The following is a 16,881-nucleotide window of genomic DNA, read 5'->3' on the forward strand; positions in this document are numbered from 1 at the left end:
AAGCGTTTGGGATTGCAAAAATCATTCATATTGTCAGTTAATATTTAAGGTTTCATAAACGTGTAATAGATAGTTTAAGGGAAGACGAAAAGGTTTTTGTGAGACTGATGCATGACTTTACCAATTACATGAGTGTTTTGGTTATGTTATGAAAGACGAGTTTCATGATAAAATTTAATTACGTCGAAAGTTGCACAAGTCTAATACCCAGCTGTTTTTGTCTAGTTTCTTTGATTTCAGATCCAGCCACTTCCCACTCTGTTAGTAGACGCAAGTGTAAAGTAAACCAGTTATTTATTCACTTAACTATAAAATGGAGGTGTTTTCAGAAACAATAATGAACAAGAAGAGGGGAACGTGAGGCCTTTATTGAGCATTAGCTTTATACAAAAGTGACATAGAGTTCGTCGGAAGTTCTCAGTACAAAACAAGGCCCTTCTTGGTCCAGTATTCTCCAAACTTCTTCCTGTACTCTCTGGTGGGATCGTATCTGTCCTGGATTTTCTTGCTCGCGTCGGCGTAGCGGTGGCTAAATCTTACGAAATACTTGAAGAGCTCGTCCTTCTCCACAGCATCGCATTTCGCGCAGTTGGTTGCAGCTATCTCAGAAAATTTGTCTGTGTGGAAAAACAAAAACAAAACAAAAAATACATTAGTAATACTTCAATGCTGTAACACACAAAACTCGCAGCATACAAGGGTTGTTCAATGACATGGGAACGCTGTTGCAAGGTTTTGAATATGCCATCTAAAATGTAGTTTATCGAGTATATGTGCTTGTGGTTTTATAGGTGATGATGAGAATGAAAGCAATAATGTTACCTGTTGGTCATTCCAGTATTCATGAAGGGTCGTCTCACAGTTACACATAATTACAGGCCAAAGCCATTGCCGTCACTCTATTGTACAGTTATGTGGAATATGTTATACGCTCACGCAGTATCAAGTTTCCGCAGAGAAAAAAATCTTCTCTACAAAAATCAACATGGATTCAGTGAACATAGATCTTGTGAAACACAGTCCTGTCTGCTCGTTTATGAATTCCAGGCCACCCATGTTGATGCCATGTACTTTGACATCAGAAAGGCATTCGATACAGTTTCGCACAGTCGTTCTGTGAGCAAAACACAAGGTTACCGAGTAATGGACTGGATTTGGAAGTGAATTCCGGACTTTCTAGCAGACAGAACTAAATACGTTGTTCTTTACGGGACGAAACTGACGTATTTAAAGGTAATTTCAGAAGAACGCCAACGGAGTGTTTTGCGGCCGTTACTATTTACTATACCTTCACATATCATAGATAACGTCGGGAACTGCCTGAGTCTATTCACAGACTATACTGTTGTCTGTACGAAGGTTGCAATGCTGAAGACTGCAGTGAAACGCACAAAGACCTGTAGAGTATCGACTATTGGTGCAAGGATTATCAAATGACCCTGAACGTAAATAAATCTAGCGTACTGCCAATAAACAGGCGACAAGAAGCCCTAATGTTAGATTACACTTTTGGCGACAAGTCGCTGGAAACCCTAACTACCATAAAAAACCTAAGAGTAACCGTCTATGGCGACGTTAAGTGGAATGACAACATAAAACAAATACCAAAGCTATTGGGGAAGTAAGGTCCGATCGATCGCGAATTGGAAACGACAGTGAAAATCCAATGAAGGTTTGCACAGATGTGTTAAGCAGTGCCTCTAGCGTGCCTGTCGAAGGCGTCACCTCGCTTGTTTCTCTACTGAGTGCACAGTGAGCGCATAATGATGCCTTTAACAAGTGTCTCCCGCTAAGTATGGGTGCCTGCTGGGAAGTTTAGCCTGCTTTCATGCAACCCCACGTAACATACGTGTCATGCATTTCCTTCCTCACGACAAATTCTCGACTGAACATTGCAGGGGCAATGAGGACGACCCTGCAGCGTTTTCGATGGGAAGTGTTTGATCACCTACCTTACTGTCCAGACTTGGCACCCTCTGATCTTCATCTCTGCTCACATTAACCGCTGGCTATGAAGACAACATTTTAGCACTGACAACAAACTGTAGACGAGCGTAGAAAAGTTGCGGAAAGCACAGGCGGCTGCTTTCTATGACAAGGATGTTGGAAATTTGATACAACGCTATGATAATGTTTAAGTCGTGCCGCGACTATGTAGAGAAGTAGATGGAAGGTGTAGTAAACTGCTGCAAATAAAACATTTTTGATTTTCAGTGTGTTTTCCCAACTCTACCAATGAGACCTTACTTTCCGAGTAGCCTTCGTAGATGGAAGCGTGAGATTCAGTGGGAGAATATTAAGGAAATGTAATTCATCTACGAAATAAGTGGCTTACGAAACACTTGTTCGATCGATTCTTGGATGTTTTTCATCAGTCGGGGACGCTTTCTGGCAAGGAAACATCACCAACTTGATCTCATATTTTAAGGAGAAAAAAAAGTACACTTGCACGATATGAGACCAGCAATGGCCCCCTTGCGAAAATTTCAGTCATAGACCAGACACTACGGACGTGTGAGTAGAAAGAACAGCTCATAAACTTCCGCACGCACCTCTTGTTTGTCATTCACTCTGGCCCATTGCAGGCGCCCAATGGCCAAGCGCCAAATACTGTACAGCGGAGTAAGAAGTATGTGAAATATTGTTTTGATGCTGGAAACATGCTTTGTTTATCGTTCAAATCGCAGTTTCTAACCCGTAGATAGTGCCAGGGATCTGTTTGCTTTGAACATTTTTATGTTGCTATTCATAAATGCAGTGTAAATGAATGAAACGAATGTGTATGTCGTCAAAGAATTAGCATAACGCTATTTTATCTGTTTTATTTTGAACATCGCTGTTGTGTGTTATTTTATTTTGATTAAAAAACTGTCACTGTTAAGGCGAAGAGATGACGGTTGCAGGTCATCAATGGTGTCTGTTCTTTCGGTCTTACGAGAGGCGTGTGCGAGATAGTCCCCCCAGTCGCACTATCCTCTGTGACCTCGGTAGCTCAGATGGTTAGAGCGTCTGCCATGTAAGCAGGAGAACTCTGCCTGTGCACAGGCAGTCACTTTCCCTGTGACTGGAACACTGTGCACAGGCAGAGTGATGCCTCCAACTCCAGCGAGCGACTAAATGGTGTAAATTGCCCTGAAGATGACCCCATCGCGGGTTGAAACCGGTTGGCGGTAAAATAAATAATGCGATTGTGACTGTAATTTTGAATAATTAGTAATAACGAGGATAATAACAACAATGATAGGGACAGCTGTAAAACGAATTTATGGGAGTACAAAATAGATGTTTTTCTCGTACAGCGAGTTCTGGGGAAAGGAAACTGAAGGAGGCTGCACTAGCTAATGATACTGGGGAATGAGGGAGATCTGACTGGAAAGAAGGATGTACAGCGGTAACGAGTGCTCACATGTACAACACAATCATTATTGTTGCTGTAGTACATATATCATTAACTGTCTTCTGAAGTTAGAGATTTTATTCATTTCTCTAAAACAGGGGTTTCCAAACTGTTCCTGTGACTGGATCACTGTGAGAATCCTATTTCCTGATGGAAAATCTTGTACACTTTGCATGTTAACAAATTTTTAAATCGTAACTAATAACACAGATATCATAACAAAATTAAAAAGAACAGTTTCGTCAGAATGTCGAAGAAAACCGCCATATTACTGATAGCTTTTCACGGAGCACTTTGTTGTGAATTGGCAGGAGCCAATTCACGGGGTTTGGAGGAAGCCGAAAGGCACGCGTTTAAGCTCACGCAGGCTGGCGTGAGGTCTGGAACAGGTAAAGTAATTATACTATCAAGAAAAGTACGTAGCTTCAGGAATACTTAACTTTAATCCATAATTGGTGAACATCGGTCTGACTGTACATGCATCACAAGATAAATAGCAATTGATAATGGCGCCTTGCTAGGTCGTAGCAAATGACGTAGCTGAAGGCTATGCTAACTATCGTCTCGGCAATTGAGAGCGTAATTTGTCAGTGAACCATCGCTAGCAAAGTCGGCTGTACAACTGGGGCGAGTGCTAGGAAGTCTCTCTGGACCTGCCGTATGGCGGCGCTCGGTCTGCAATCACTGACAGTGGCGACACGCGGGTCCGACGTATACTAACGGACCGCGGCCGATTTAAAGGCTACCACCTGTGGTGTCTGGCGGTGACATCACACACTTATTCACTTTCTGCGGAGCGCCAGTGTTCTGCAGAACACAGTTTGGGAAACCCTGCTCTAACATAATGCGGGATGTTATTACAGAGTCGATTTCCTACTATTGAGAAGGAATTCGAGGAAGTGGCTGAAAAATGGAGTGGGACAGAAAGTATTTAGCTTCGACGGGAACGGGTGTTCTGCCACGTTGTTCAGACAACAGGGTTAAGGTCAACGAGAAGTGTGGGGGACAGGGTGAGCTGATAAGACAGTGGACAAGACAGAGAATGCGGAAATCTCTGTATTTGTCAGCACGCAGCCAGGATAGCTGTGCATATGATGGTGGAATGTGATCAAAGAGTAGAACATCGCAAAAAATAACGAACACAGGCATACATAACCAGTGTAAGGCGCCGTGGGCTTTCCTAGGAAATGCCTTGCAGGATAATTTCGTTGTAATCAATGACTGGAAGTACACTATGTGATCAAAAGTATCCGGAAACCTGACTGAAAATGCCTTACAAGTTCGTGGCGCCCTCCATCGGAAATGCTGAAATTCAATATGGTGTTAGCCCACCCTTAGCCTTGACGACAGCTTCCACTCTGTAGGCACACGTTCAATCAGGTGCTGGAAGGTTTCCTGGGGAATGGTAGCCCATTCTAAAGAAGTGCTGCACTGAGGAGGGGTATCGATGCCGGTCGGTGAGGCCTGGCACGAAGTCAGCGTTCCAAAACATCCCAGAGGTGTTCTATAGGATTCAGGTCAGGACTCTGTGCAGGCCAGTCCATTACAGGGATGTTATAGTCGTGTAACCACTCCGCCACAGGCCGTGCATTATGAACAGCTGCTCGATCATCTTGATTCACTCGCCATCCCCGAATTGTTATTCAACTGTGGAAATCAAGAAGGTGCTTAAAACATCAATGTAGGCCTGTGTTGTGATAGAGCCACGCAAAACAACAAAGGGTGCAAGCTCCCTCCATGAAAAACACGACCACACCATAACACCACCGCTTCCGAATTTTACTGTTGGCACTACACACGCTGGCAGATGAGGTTCACCGGGCATTCGCCGTAACCACACCCTGCCATCGGATCGCCTCATTGTGTACCGTGAGTCGTCACTGCACACAACGTTTTTCCACTGTTTAATTGTCGAATGTCTACGCTCCTTACACCAAGCGAATTATGAGGAGCAGCTCGACCATGAAATTAAAGTTTTCTCACCTCCTGCCTAACTTTCATAATACTTCCAGTGGATCCTGATGCAGTTTGGAACTCCCGTGTGATGGTCTGGATAGATGTGTGCCTATTACACATTACGACCCTCTTCAACTGTCGGCAGTCTCTGTCAGTCAACAGACGAGGTCGGCCTGTACGCTTTTGTGCTGCACGTGTCCCTTCAAGTTTCCACTTCACTGTCACATCGGAAACAGTGGACCTAGGGATGTTTAGGAGTGTGGAAATCTCACTTACAGACGTATGACACAAGCGACACCCAATCACCTGACCACGTTCGAAGTCCGTGAGTTCCGCAGAGCTCTTCATTTCTGCTCTCTCACGATGTCTAATGACTACTGAGGTCGCTGATATGGAGTATCTGGCCGTAGGTGGCAGCGCGAAGCACCTAATATGAAAAACGAGTATTTTTGGTGGTATCCGGATTCTTTTGATCACGTAGTGTACAAGAGTTTGTACAATTTTTTTCGCGTCAAGAGGGAAGGGTTTTTTATGTTTTTGTAGAGCATGGAGACCAGCATTGAGATTCTCGATAAATGTCTACCGATTTATTGGTTTTGCACTTAGATGCAGCTGGAGTTCATCAGCGTACATGTGGCATTTGCAGTAGAAGTTATTGATATGTAAGGAGTATAGGACCTAATGCCGAATCCTGGGAGACGCCTGATACTTCCTGCTTCCATTGTCCTTTATGGTACCGGACATGACGCATTGCAGGCGAGATATCAGTTATGAGCGAAACCGTAACACTGCACATTGTATGATCGTAACATTGCACACAGCGTGAAATGTAGGCTGCTAATTTGGCAAGTAAAATGACGAATGAACAGTGTCAAAGGCTTTGTTGAAGTCTAAAATGCACATGACCGCCGCGTCCCATGCCTCTCTACCAAGCTCAGTTCATCGTCAAAAGGCAGAGGTTGTGCTGCAGTGCTTATGGAAACCTGATTAATATTCGTCCAGTAGGTTTTTGTAGTTAGGTAGTTTGTTAGCTGGTCGTAAACTATATATTTTGAGACCTTGGACAGTGCCGGAAAAATACAAATATGTCGGTAATCAGAGGGTACTTGGTAGTCGCTTAACTAGTCCTATGATGACATCGTGTCCAGTGCATACTGATCTGACACACATAATGGCTTTTTTGACGGTATTGCAAGTAGCATGCTTTAGATAGAATTTTTCGTGGCTACGATGTTTTACCCCCATGAAGTAACGAATGAATCTCTGTTTCGTTTGCGGTTTACTTGCGGTTGTAGGTAACGTGAAGTTACAATGGGACAATGGGACAATGGGATCAGCTGCCGCTTGTACTTTTTCTATACCATGACCACAAAGGTTTTTCCGTAGGACAGCTGGTGTATTTCTGTTGTCGGTCAATGAACGGACATGCCCGAGTTTGTTATTTCTCACAGCTTGACTGACTGTTTCGCTTCCGCTTGTAAGCAATATGATTTTCAGTCATCGGGCGCAGTTCGTATGCGTGACATGCAGCGTCTCTGAGGTTCATGAGTCGTTTTAGTTCTCTAGTTAGCCAAAGTGTACATTTCCTTGTTACTTTTCCGGTCTTTAGGGAAGCTTATTTGTCATACAGTTGAGTTAGTTTGTTATTAACCCCATGACGTCTTTCGTTTATGTCCGAGAAGGGAACATAAGATGACACCCAAACTATTTCCTGCGCCTAAGTGGCAAGAGCAGATAAGTCAATGAAGTTCGACATGTAGTCATTTGTGGTTTCTTTCTGGGACTGCCGGCCGCTGTGGCCGAGCGGTTCTAGGCGCTTCAGTCTGGAACCGCGCTGCTGCTGCGGTCGCAGGTTCGAATCCTGCCTCGGGTATGGATGTGTGTGATGTCCTCAGGTCAGTTAGGTTTAAGTAGTTCTAAGTCTAGGGAACTGATGACCTCAGATGGTAAGTCCCATAGTGCTTGGAGCCATTTGATTTTTCTGGGACATTCAAGTAAGTCATGAAAATTATGTCATGGATAGATGTTGGAACGCGTGTAAGAAACAACAACATCTTTGCTACGAAAGCTGTGTGATCCACTTCACCAAGAACCCCACTAACGCCTGTTTCATCATGTTTACGGCTTGGATTAACGAAAGGACTGTGGACGGAAGCGCCGTAGGACTCACCCCTGAGCTCGCGCAGCACGTCGCTGCACCTGTCCAGCTGTCCTTCCGCCATACAGGCGATGACATCGTCGTCCTTCATGTCCTTGAATTTGTCGAGGTACTGGAAGTAGCGAGCCAGAACGGCAGGAGCCACGCCTAACAGCAACACCACGACGCAGAGCCTCATGTTGGACGTGGAAGTCACCGGCGCGTAGCGACACGCAGGCAAGGGCGCAGTCTTTTGTAGACTTCGCCGCCTTAACGAGCGCCAACAGCTCCACCAAAACAAACAGATAACCGCTTCTCGATACGAGGGAGGGCTCTGATGACCTGTTAGCTTCGTAGAGAAATCAGCAGACTAGAAGGCGACGACCGCGATGGTTCCACTTAGTTGCGAACTATTCTACAGCAGTATCAAAATTACGTCGCTGTGTTTACTAATGACTGCAAGCAGGGTAAAGACCTCGGATGCTCTATCGAGTTCCCCGCAACGTGTTTGGAATCGCCTTCCAAGGTACTTTTACGTGTGTCGTGGAAGCTCGTGGACGATAGAGAAACGAGTGGAACAGACGAGACATCATATCAGCAGAAAGTTTCTTTTCTCTTGGTTTTGCTGTGACTGTTCCAGAGAAGGAAGAAATTGAGAGTAAGTTTTAGCTACTCGTCAACGATGCAGTCTTCAGAGTTGGAGTAATTTAATAAAGTCAGCGAGTGGTCAGGCGATAGATATCATGAATGTGGATAGTAAATATTGTTGAAAGACCAACAGGAATCTTTCGCAACAAATAGGTGTCTGGATACTTTTGCTCAGAGACTGTAGTATCGTCAGTTTCTCACATTCTTCTGCAACTCAATAGATATTCCAAGGAAAACTACTGTTAAGCATCGACACTATGTACTACATTGGTGACTAATGATCCTTTCCACAGCGAAATGAATGCACTGTGTTGTCCTAGAGAAGCTGAACGGAAGAACCACATGCTTGTGTACCTTACGGCGAAAACTGAAGAACAAATAAATCTAAGAAAATTCTCGTTTATTGTTCAGTTCCTCATATTCAATTACATGAAATGTAACGAAGACTCCGCATCATCTTCAGATGCAAGTATTCGCGCATAGCCTTCCATAAAAATGAATTTAGAGCTGAATTCATCCCTTAAAACGCACATGGGGAAGGAGTACAGTAATACATTACCGTTGACTAGTGAGCGTACAGTGTTCAAAGACTTCAAGGACCATACTCTAACGCAAAATCATACCTACCCACAACATAACAACAGGACCAACAAGACGATCATGCTTGACAATGTTCCTGAGTGCGTTAAGTGCTTCCACCTCTTGTCGTGTGACAGTATGTCCAGCATTGTCGAACATGATCGGTTTGGTAATGGAAATCAACGTTTGGCGTCATTGGCCGGGAGAACCCTTGCCAGGCAGGTCCGGCCTCCGTGGTGCGGGTCTTGCTACATTCGACTCCACATTGAGCGACCTCCGAGCCGGATGGGGATGAAATGATGATGTAGACAACACAACACCCAGTCCCTGAGCGGAGAAAATTCCCCTACTCAGCGGGGAATCGAATCCGGGCTCGTAGAACGGCAATCCGTCGCGCTGACCACCAGGTGTACTGACCTCTAAATCTTTGAACACGGTACGCTCGCTGGTCAATATTGTTGTGACACTCTAATCCGAAACGATGTGCGTCTTTTCAGGGATGCAGTCCACCCTGACTTCACTTTTGTGGATGACAAAACGCGATCGCATAGATCAGTGCAGGTGGGGGAACGCTTGAAGTGAGAGGACATTCGGCGAGTTGTCTGGCCTGCCAGTTCCCTCGACTTAAAACCCACCGAGCACGTGTGGGATACGTTGGTCAGTCATATTACAGGACGTCCACATGCGCCATTGACCATCCCGTACTTGTCAAGCGCGCGCGGTGGGGGGGGGGGGGGGGGGGGGGGGCAGAACAATGGAACGCCCTACCCAAGAACTCGTTACCAGCCTTTTGGCCAACATGGAGGTACATTATAGATCATGCATTGCTGTCACCGGTGGTCACATACCCACATACCATATTGAGAACCATGTTCTAACTTTTGCAACGTCCAGAGGACGATCATAAATAGCGGTGACTTCAAAATGGTTCAAATGGTTCTAAGCGCAATCGGACTTAACATCTGAGGTCCCCTAGACTTAGAACTACACCACTGGCTATCAAAATTGCTACACCACGAAGATGACGTGCTTGAAAGGTGGCTACACTGAGCCACTGCGCTAGAGATTGCGCCAAAGGGTATTACTCAGCCGCCTCCACTGGCAGTGCTTGGGGAGAACTCGTAGTAGGCAGTTTTGTTGAGAAGTAGCGGAGTAGAGTGCTTGTTGAGAACTCGTAGTAGTCAGTGCTTGTTGAGAACTCGTAGCAGGGAGTGCTTGCTGAGATGTGGTACTGAAAAGTTCTTGTTGAGATGTGGTAGTAGCGAGTCGGTGTGGAGATATATTGTAATGATTAGAGTGCTTTTCGTCAATATATGAAGGTAAAAGAAAAAAAATTTTCCTTTTCTTTTTATTATCTCAATGTCTTAAATAATGCGTCATTACAGGTTCAGTCAACAAAGCATCTGGCTTGTGTTCTTCTATTAGAGTGTAATTCTGGTTTTCTTGCGCAATTATAGTATTTCTATTTTTTTAATTACTTCAGTATAAATGATATTTAAAATTTCTTGTCTTGTTGAAGAAGAACCGTGCCAGATGTGTACGTTGGGTCATACTTCCACACACAGAACAGCTACTCTTGTGCTTGTTGTTGCGTTGGTTTTATAGTTGCTGGGGACTTAATTAATTAATTGTGTTAACGAAAATTTTCTTTCATTCTTTGTTGTTGTTCTATGCAGTCAGATTGCGTACTAAAACTAGTCAGGGCCAACCGTTTACGAGACACAGCGTAATCGGACATACAGCTACTAAAAATTAAAAAAGTATTTGCATTTTATTTAATTAAGCCCCCACGCACGTGGCGACCCTGCCAGGATCGTCCCTTGGAATTCTTCTGATTGTAAAAATAGTAGACAGTAGTATTGTTGTAGTAATTTGTAGTTTAGTAATTGTAGTCTATATTGCATGTGTAGATTTGGTAATTGTCAGTCTTCTAATGGTATTTCAGAATTTAATTTTGTTGTCTTGTATACGCATTTGACAATTTAGTGCAATTATTTCAATTGTTCGTTAATCGTGTTTGAGGGAAACATTTCGTGTGAATGGTATTGTTGGAGATAAGGAGGCATTGTGTGTAATTTTCGTACAGTGACGAGTTTTGTATGTTTTGTAAATGATTATGCGATCGATGAAAAAGGCAAAAATGATGGATAGTGAGAATGACGAAATTGTTAACATGGCGAACTCGCCAACAGAGGAAAACAGTATCATGAACAATGAAGTGGAAAACAATTTAATAAGTCAGGAAGATAGTCCAGAACCATTTCAAAATTTTTCTCAATCAGAAAATTCACAGAATACGAGATTAACGATAGAAGATTCTGGAATAGTATCGAACACAGATAGCTTTACAGCTATGACGAAGGAAACTGGTTTTGCGGGAAATGTTAGGGGTGAAAGGAATTTTGAACTAGTTCATATGGAGCAGTTGATGGGTGCAATATTAAATATGAGATCTCGGTTAGACTCACAAATGGGAACAATGGAGCAGCTAGGATCTGAATTAAAAACAGTGGGATCACAGATACGATCTGAATTTAAAACAGAGATAGGAACAATTAAAACAGAGATGGGAACTTTACGATCTGAATTAAAAACTGATATGGGAACAATGGAAACACGGTTTGGATCTGAATTAAAAACAGAGATGGGAACTTTGGAAACACGGTTAGATTCACGAATAGGGACATGTTTCAAAAATATGAAAGATGAATTAAAGAAAGAAATCAGAGAAGAAGTACAACCAATTTTGAATTCTCACAATAGTAGATTAATTGCAGTAGAGATTAGACAAAGGGAACAGGATAGAGAACAGGAAGAAAGAGATCGCGTGATAGTACAGAAATTTTCAGAGTTAAATTTACAACGTGCAAAAGATAAGGAAGAAATATTTGAGAGAATCGAGGAATCCGTACCAAATGACAGATTAAATAACCTAACACAACAATATGAACAGTTAACTACCAAATGTGTCAATACTGAAACCCGAGTCACGACACTTACGGAAGACGTAAATAAACAGAAAGAACAAATAGGTGACTTACCGGAAAGAGTTGAGGAGATTTCAGATAAATTGACAAATCTTAGTTTACATGGGGACAGAGATTCGGATGATACAGCACCATTGCCATTTGCAGAAACCGAAGAATACCAGAACATAAATAAACATGTTGAAAATCAGGGAAAATTTAATGAACGCGTTAAAAGGGAAGTTGAGGCATGACGAAAGCAAGTCAAACAAATTGAAGGCGAAATCATAGGAAAAGACAGCAGAAGAAATTTAGAATCACGGATAGCAGAGGGCTTTGAAGAAAATAATTTATTTCATTTACGAGAAGCAACAAGAGAGCGCCCGGCGCGTGAACTTGACAATAATCGACATTCGGACTGGGACAGACGGGGTAGGTCTTTGTCGCCACGAGGCGAAAACTTTGACTATAAACACTTTTTGACTGTTCGGAAATTTAAGATCTTTCGTAATTCTAAGAATGACATACATCCATGTTCATGGCTAGATCAATTTATGTACGCACTTCCACCAAATTGGCCACTAAGTCACAAACTGGAATTTATGTGTGGATATTTAGAAAACGAACCGGCGACGCGGATGCGCGCACTCATTAGAGATTGTAATAATCTGAATGATTTTTATCATGCATTTCTATCGGCATATTGGTCCGAAAACACACAAGACAGAGTCAAACATAGTCTGATTATGCAGCGTAATTTTAAACAGTCTGAGTTCCGCACGCCGGCAGAATACTTTGAAGACATGATTCGAAAGAATCAGTTCCTGTCCAACCCTTATAGCCCGACTGAATTAATTCGCATTTGTTTAACTAAGCTGCCACAATCCATAAGACAAATTGCTTTAGCCGGAAGATGTAAAGACGACATTGAGACTTTTAAGACTTTGTTGCAAGAACTTGAGTATGACAACGACGACGGGACTTCTTGTAACTTTTTCAGTAACAGTATTTACAATAGATTTTCAGAGAAAAGAGATAGTGATCGGAACGGGCGCTATATGGGTAACTTTGAGAATGACAGACGTAACAGACAGGACAATAGATACCAGCCTTATGACAATAACAGACGTTCTAACAGAAATTACACAGACAATTATAATAACGGTAATTCGTACCGGAATGATCAATCATACGGAAACAGTAATCGGTATCATCAAGACAGAAATTATTCATACAGTAATAGAAATTCTTACTACAGAAATAACCAGGGTAGTAGATACAACAATAATTTCAGAAGTGACAGTCGAAATTACACAAGAAGTAGTCATGCAGACAGACAGGAAAATAGAAATTTTAATAACAGACACAACCAAGAATTTGCATCTAACAGACAGGAAGGACCTAATTGGCATCCTCCACGTGACAGAACTTCAGAGAGACAAGTGCAAATCGTAGAAATTGATCCGCGAAATGACGCGAATACTCAAAGACGTGACGCAAACAATCGACAATGACTTGTAGCTTCGGCTTCTGGCAGCAATGTAGACGGTTCAGAAAGTAATGACACTACGACTTTACACTACGTACGCCTGGAAGACATGAGAGACATTTTGCTAGACGAAAAGGAAAATAATGTAGACGCGTTTTTACATCCTGTTATTGAAGTATGTGTGGGTAAGAATAAGTTCACTGCAGTTTTAGATTCTGGGAGCCCATTGAATGTCATTAGTGAATCAGTTTTTCGTATATGTGAAAGAACTATTGCCTGTCCTGTGTTACCTGTTTCTAAAACTACAATTCGAGGCGCTATTTCTGGAAAAAGTGTGGAAGTTAAACAACAGACCAACTTAAATTTCATTTGTCAAGGATACGAATTTTCTGCTAATTTTGTCATTGTTCCATTACTCAGTACCCAAATTATATTAGGTATGGAGTTTCTTAACGCACATAAGGCAATTTTGAACTTTAAAGAATGCCGGAATGCCGAAATGTTTGAAATTTTTCGAGTGTTTAGCAAGATCTGAATCAGATACCAAATGTTTAAGGTTTCTTACTTCCGATGTTTTCGTTGAGCGTTATGACGACAATGTGTTTATTCATGACAATGACAATAGATACAGAGACGCGATGGATGATATAATTAATAGCGAAGAATTAATTAATGAAAAGGTTAAGAAAGCTGAAGTGCCAGATGACGTTGCAAGAGAAGAGCTGCACCACATTTTGACTTCACATGCTACAGTGTTTAGTCATCACACAGGAACTATACAAGGCTTACAATATCTATTTAAAGTAAAAGAACACACACCATTTCGGGGGAAAACGTACGCATTTCCTTTGGCTTACAGAGACAAGGTTAAGAATGAACTTCAATACATGTTAGATCAGGGCATTATTGAGCCTGCAGTCAGTTCTTATACTAGCCCACTACACGTTGTTCTTAAAAAGGATGGGTCAATTCGTTTGGTTCTGGATTCCAGACAGATAAATAATATCATCATTCCTGAAACTGACCGCCCACAAAATTTAGATGAACTTCTTCAACATTTCCATGGAATTAAAGTTTTATCCACGATTGATATGCGCGCAAGTTTTTGGCAAATAGAACTCCACCCTGATTGTAGAAAATATACTGCCTTTTTAGCCTTTGGTAACTGTTACCAGTTTCGGAAATTACCGTTTGGACTTACTGTACCTTCAGCAGCATTCATTCCTAGCTTAAATGAAATTTTACCTGTTTATCTTCGTGACAATTGTGGCGAAATAAATAAAAAAACATTTCGTTTTTATTGTGTTTTTTAACTTTAGAATTTTTGAAAGGCTTTTTTACGGATTGTATTGACCGAATTGAATGCGGACAAACACAGTGCTGCGTGAAATATGCCTATAATATAATTTACCATTCCGATTAATTACATTTTGAATTCTACGTCATTGTTGATTTAATCAGAGTTCTCACCTTAGACGTAGAATTAGTCCTTGTGCCACAATATTAATTCATCAGTCGCCATCGATGCTCTTCTCTTTGTTGACCGTGTGTATCTTCCTAAGTCGGCATCGGTTCACTTCACGAAGACGGTGGAAACCAAGGAATACAATGCTACGTTGCTTTAAATAATTTTCGTAACACTTCGATACTTCTCACTATTTTTTATTCACAAGACAATAAAACTTGCTCAGCTCGTCGCACAAACCATAATTACTAACAACATGGCTGCCTTTCTGCAGACACCTAAAATTACGTCCATCCTCCACGAGGCAACAATCGAAAGTGTCCCTTAGCTCCTTGGAGTATGAAACAAAAGAGAATCCAATGTGAACATTACAAAGATTATAACCTACATGCCTCTCAATTTAATCTTTGACGCAGCCTTTAAGGTATTGTATGTCTCTGCGTCGGAATGTGTCATTACACAATATTACTTCATATGTTGACGATATTCTTATTGCTAAACATTCTTGGAGTGAACACAACAAAATTTTGGATTCATTATTACGTATTTTTGCAAGAGTTGGCATTACAGTGAACTTAGAAAAATCTGAATTTGGTCGTTCTCAGGCGAAATTTCTCGGTCACATTATTTCTACAGAAGGTATTCTTCCTGATCCAGAGAAACTAGATGCTATTCAGTTCACAATGACATTCTTTTTAAACGAAAATCGGTCGACAACTCTGTTTGGTTAGTTTGTATTCCTGATGAGTGGGTTAATAAGCTGATTTGGTATACGCATTTCAATTATGCACACTTTGGTCCCAGAAAATGCTTTCATAAATTACGGGAAAATTGCTACTTCAGTAATATGGAAAAACGTATTCGATCTGTTCTGGCCAAATGCAAATTATGTCAAAAGGCTAAGCCGCCAACAATTTCTCACAGAGGACCGTTGTTTCCTATCATTCCAGCGAAATTAAAGGAGATGGCTGCAGTTGATTTGTTTGGTCCAGTGGTTCGTTCTACTAATGGTTTTGCGTACATTTTCGTAGCAGTGGAGTTGACATCAAAATATGTGTGGTTTACACCTTTGTGCAAAGCAACAGCTCGTTCAGTATCTAACGCTTTCATCAAACATTTTCTTAAAGAAGTGGGTCATGTTGATAAGGTTATATCAGATAATGGATCACAGTTTCGTTCTAAAATTTGGCTTCATACTCTATGGCGTCGTAAAATTAAACCAATTTTCTTTTCACTTTTTCACCCTCAATCTAACGCTTCAGAGAGATGGATGAAGGAAATCAATAAATTGTGTCGTCTTTATTGTCATCAGAATCACAGAACTTGGGATCAGTATCTTCATATTTTTCAAAACATTCTGAATGAACTTCCTAATGACTCAACTTCTTTACCGCCTTACTGATATTAAAAAACAAAGCACCGTCAAATCGCATATCTGAAATCGTTCCTTTTCCACCTTCACGGAAACTGCGGCATTCTGAAGTTGTGAACATGGCTCTGCAAAATATTGCATCTGCGGCTGCTAGAAGAGAGAAATCAGCTAAACATCCTGGTCGTTTAAAAATCTTGTCAGTTGGTCAGAAGGTGTTAATTAAGTCTCATCGTTTGTCTCACAAAGGAAAAGGCTTGTGTCGCAAATTTTTTCTGCTTTATGACGGTCCATATAGAATTCGCAAAATTATTCATGATAACACTGTCGAAGTAGAAACTCTTAAATCTCGGCGCTCTAAGGGAATACATCACATATCAAACGTTAAAATTTTTGTGGAATGACATACTTGTGAGAAACTAACAGCTACATGTAAACACGCGGAGGGTACAAGGATACAGCGCTGTGTTTTGGCGGCGGCACATACTCAAAGCAACAGTCAAGTCTGCGCGCCGCACAAGGCAGTCGTTGACCGAAAACAATTACTTCCTACGTCACGCGCCTACAGCTGATCGAGCGCTCAGTGCGAATGCACTGACAGCCGTAAACAAATACACAGTCTAATTTCTCCGACTAAATTCAGTATAAAGCTATAGTGACTTGATGAATTATGTTATTAACATTGAGTATTTTTCAGGATACGGTTCTATAAAATATTTAAGAACTTCAGGTAAATTCTGTGTCTCCGACGTTAAGAGGACTTGCTATCGAGAAAATTTCAGAAAGAATGTAATTTCCAAGAAGAAACTAATAAACTAAAAAGGTAACTATTAATTGAGTTTATTTTTCAGGTAACATATGTCCACTTAGGTATG

The 16,881-nt window shown here is 41.7% G+C and overlaps 1 protein-coding gene across 1 annotated transcript; it reads right to left on the reverse strand.

Annotated features, from left to right (window-relative positions):
* Positions 1 to 414: 414 nt before the first annotated feature.
* On the reverse strand, positions 415 to 7,695 carry LOC124615349. The gene is made up of 2 exons (XM_047143158.1): positions 7,524 to 7,695; positions 415 to 617 (listed from the first exon to the last, which is right to left on the reverse strand). The coding sequence occupies exons 1-2, from the start codon at positions 7,687 to 7,689 to the stop codon at positions 418 to 420; spliced, it is 366 nt and encodes a 121-aa protein (XP_046999114.1). The 5' UTR covers positions 7,690 to 7,695; the 3' UTR covers positions 415 to 417.
* Positions 7,696 to 16,881: the final 9,186 nt, after the last annotated feature.

Source organism: Schistocerca americana, chromosome 5 (assembly GCF_021461395.2).
Source record: "Schistocerca americana isolate TAMUIC-IGC-003095 chromosome 5, iqSchAmer2.1, whole genome shotgun sequence".
Lineage (NCBI taxonomy): Eukaryota > Metazoa > Arthropoda > Insecta > Orthoptera > Acrididae > Schistocerca > Schistocerca americana.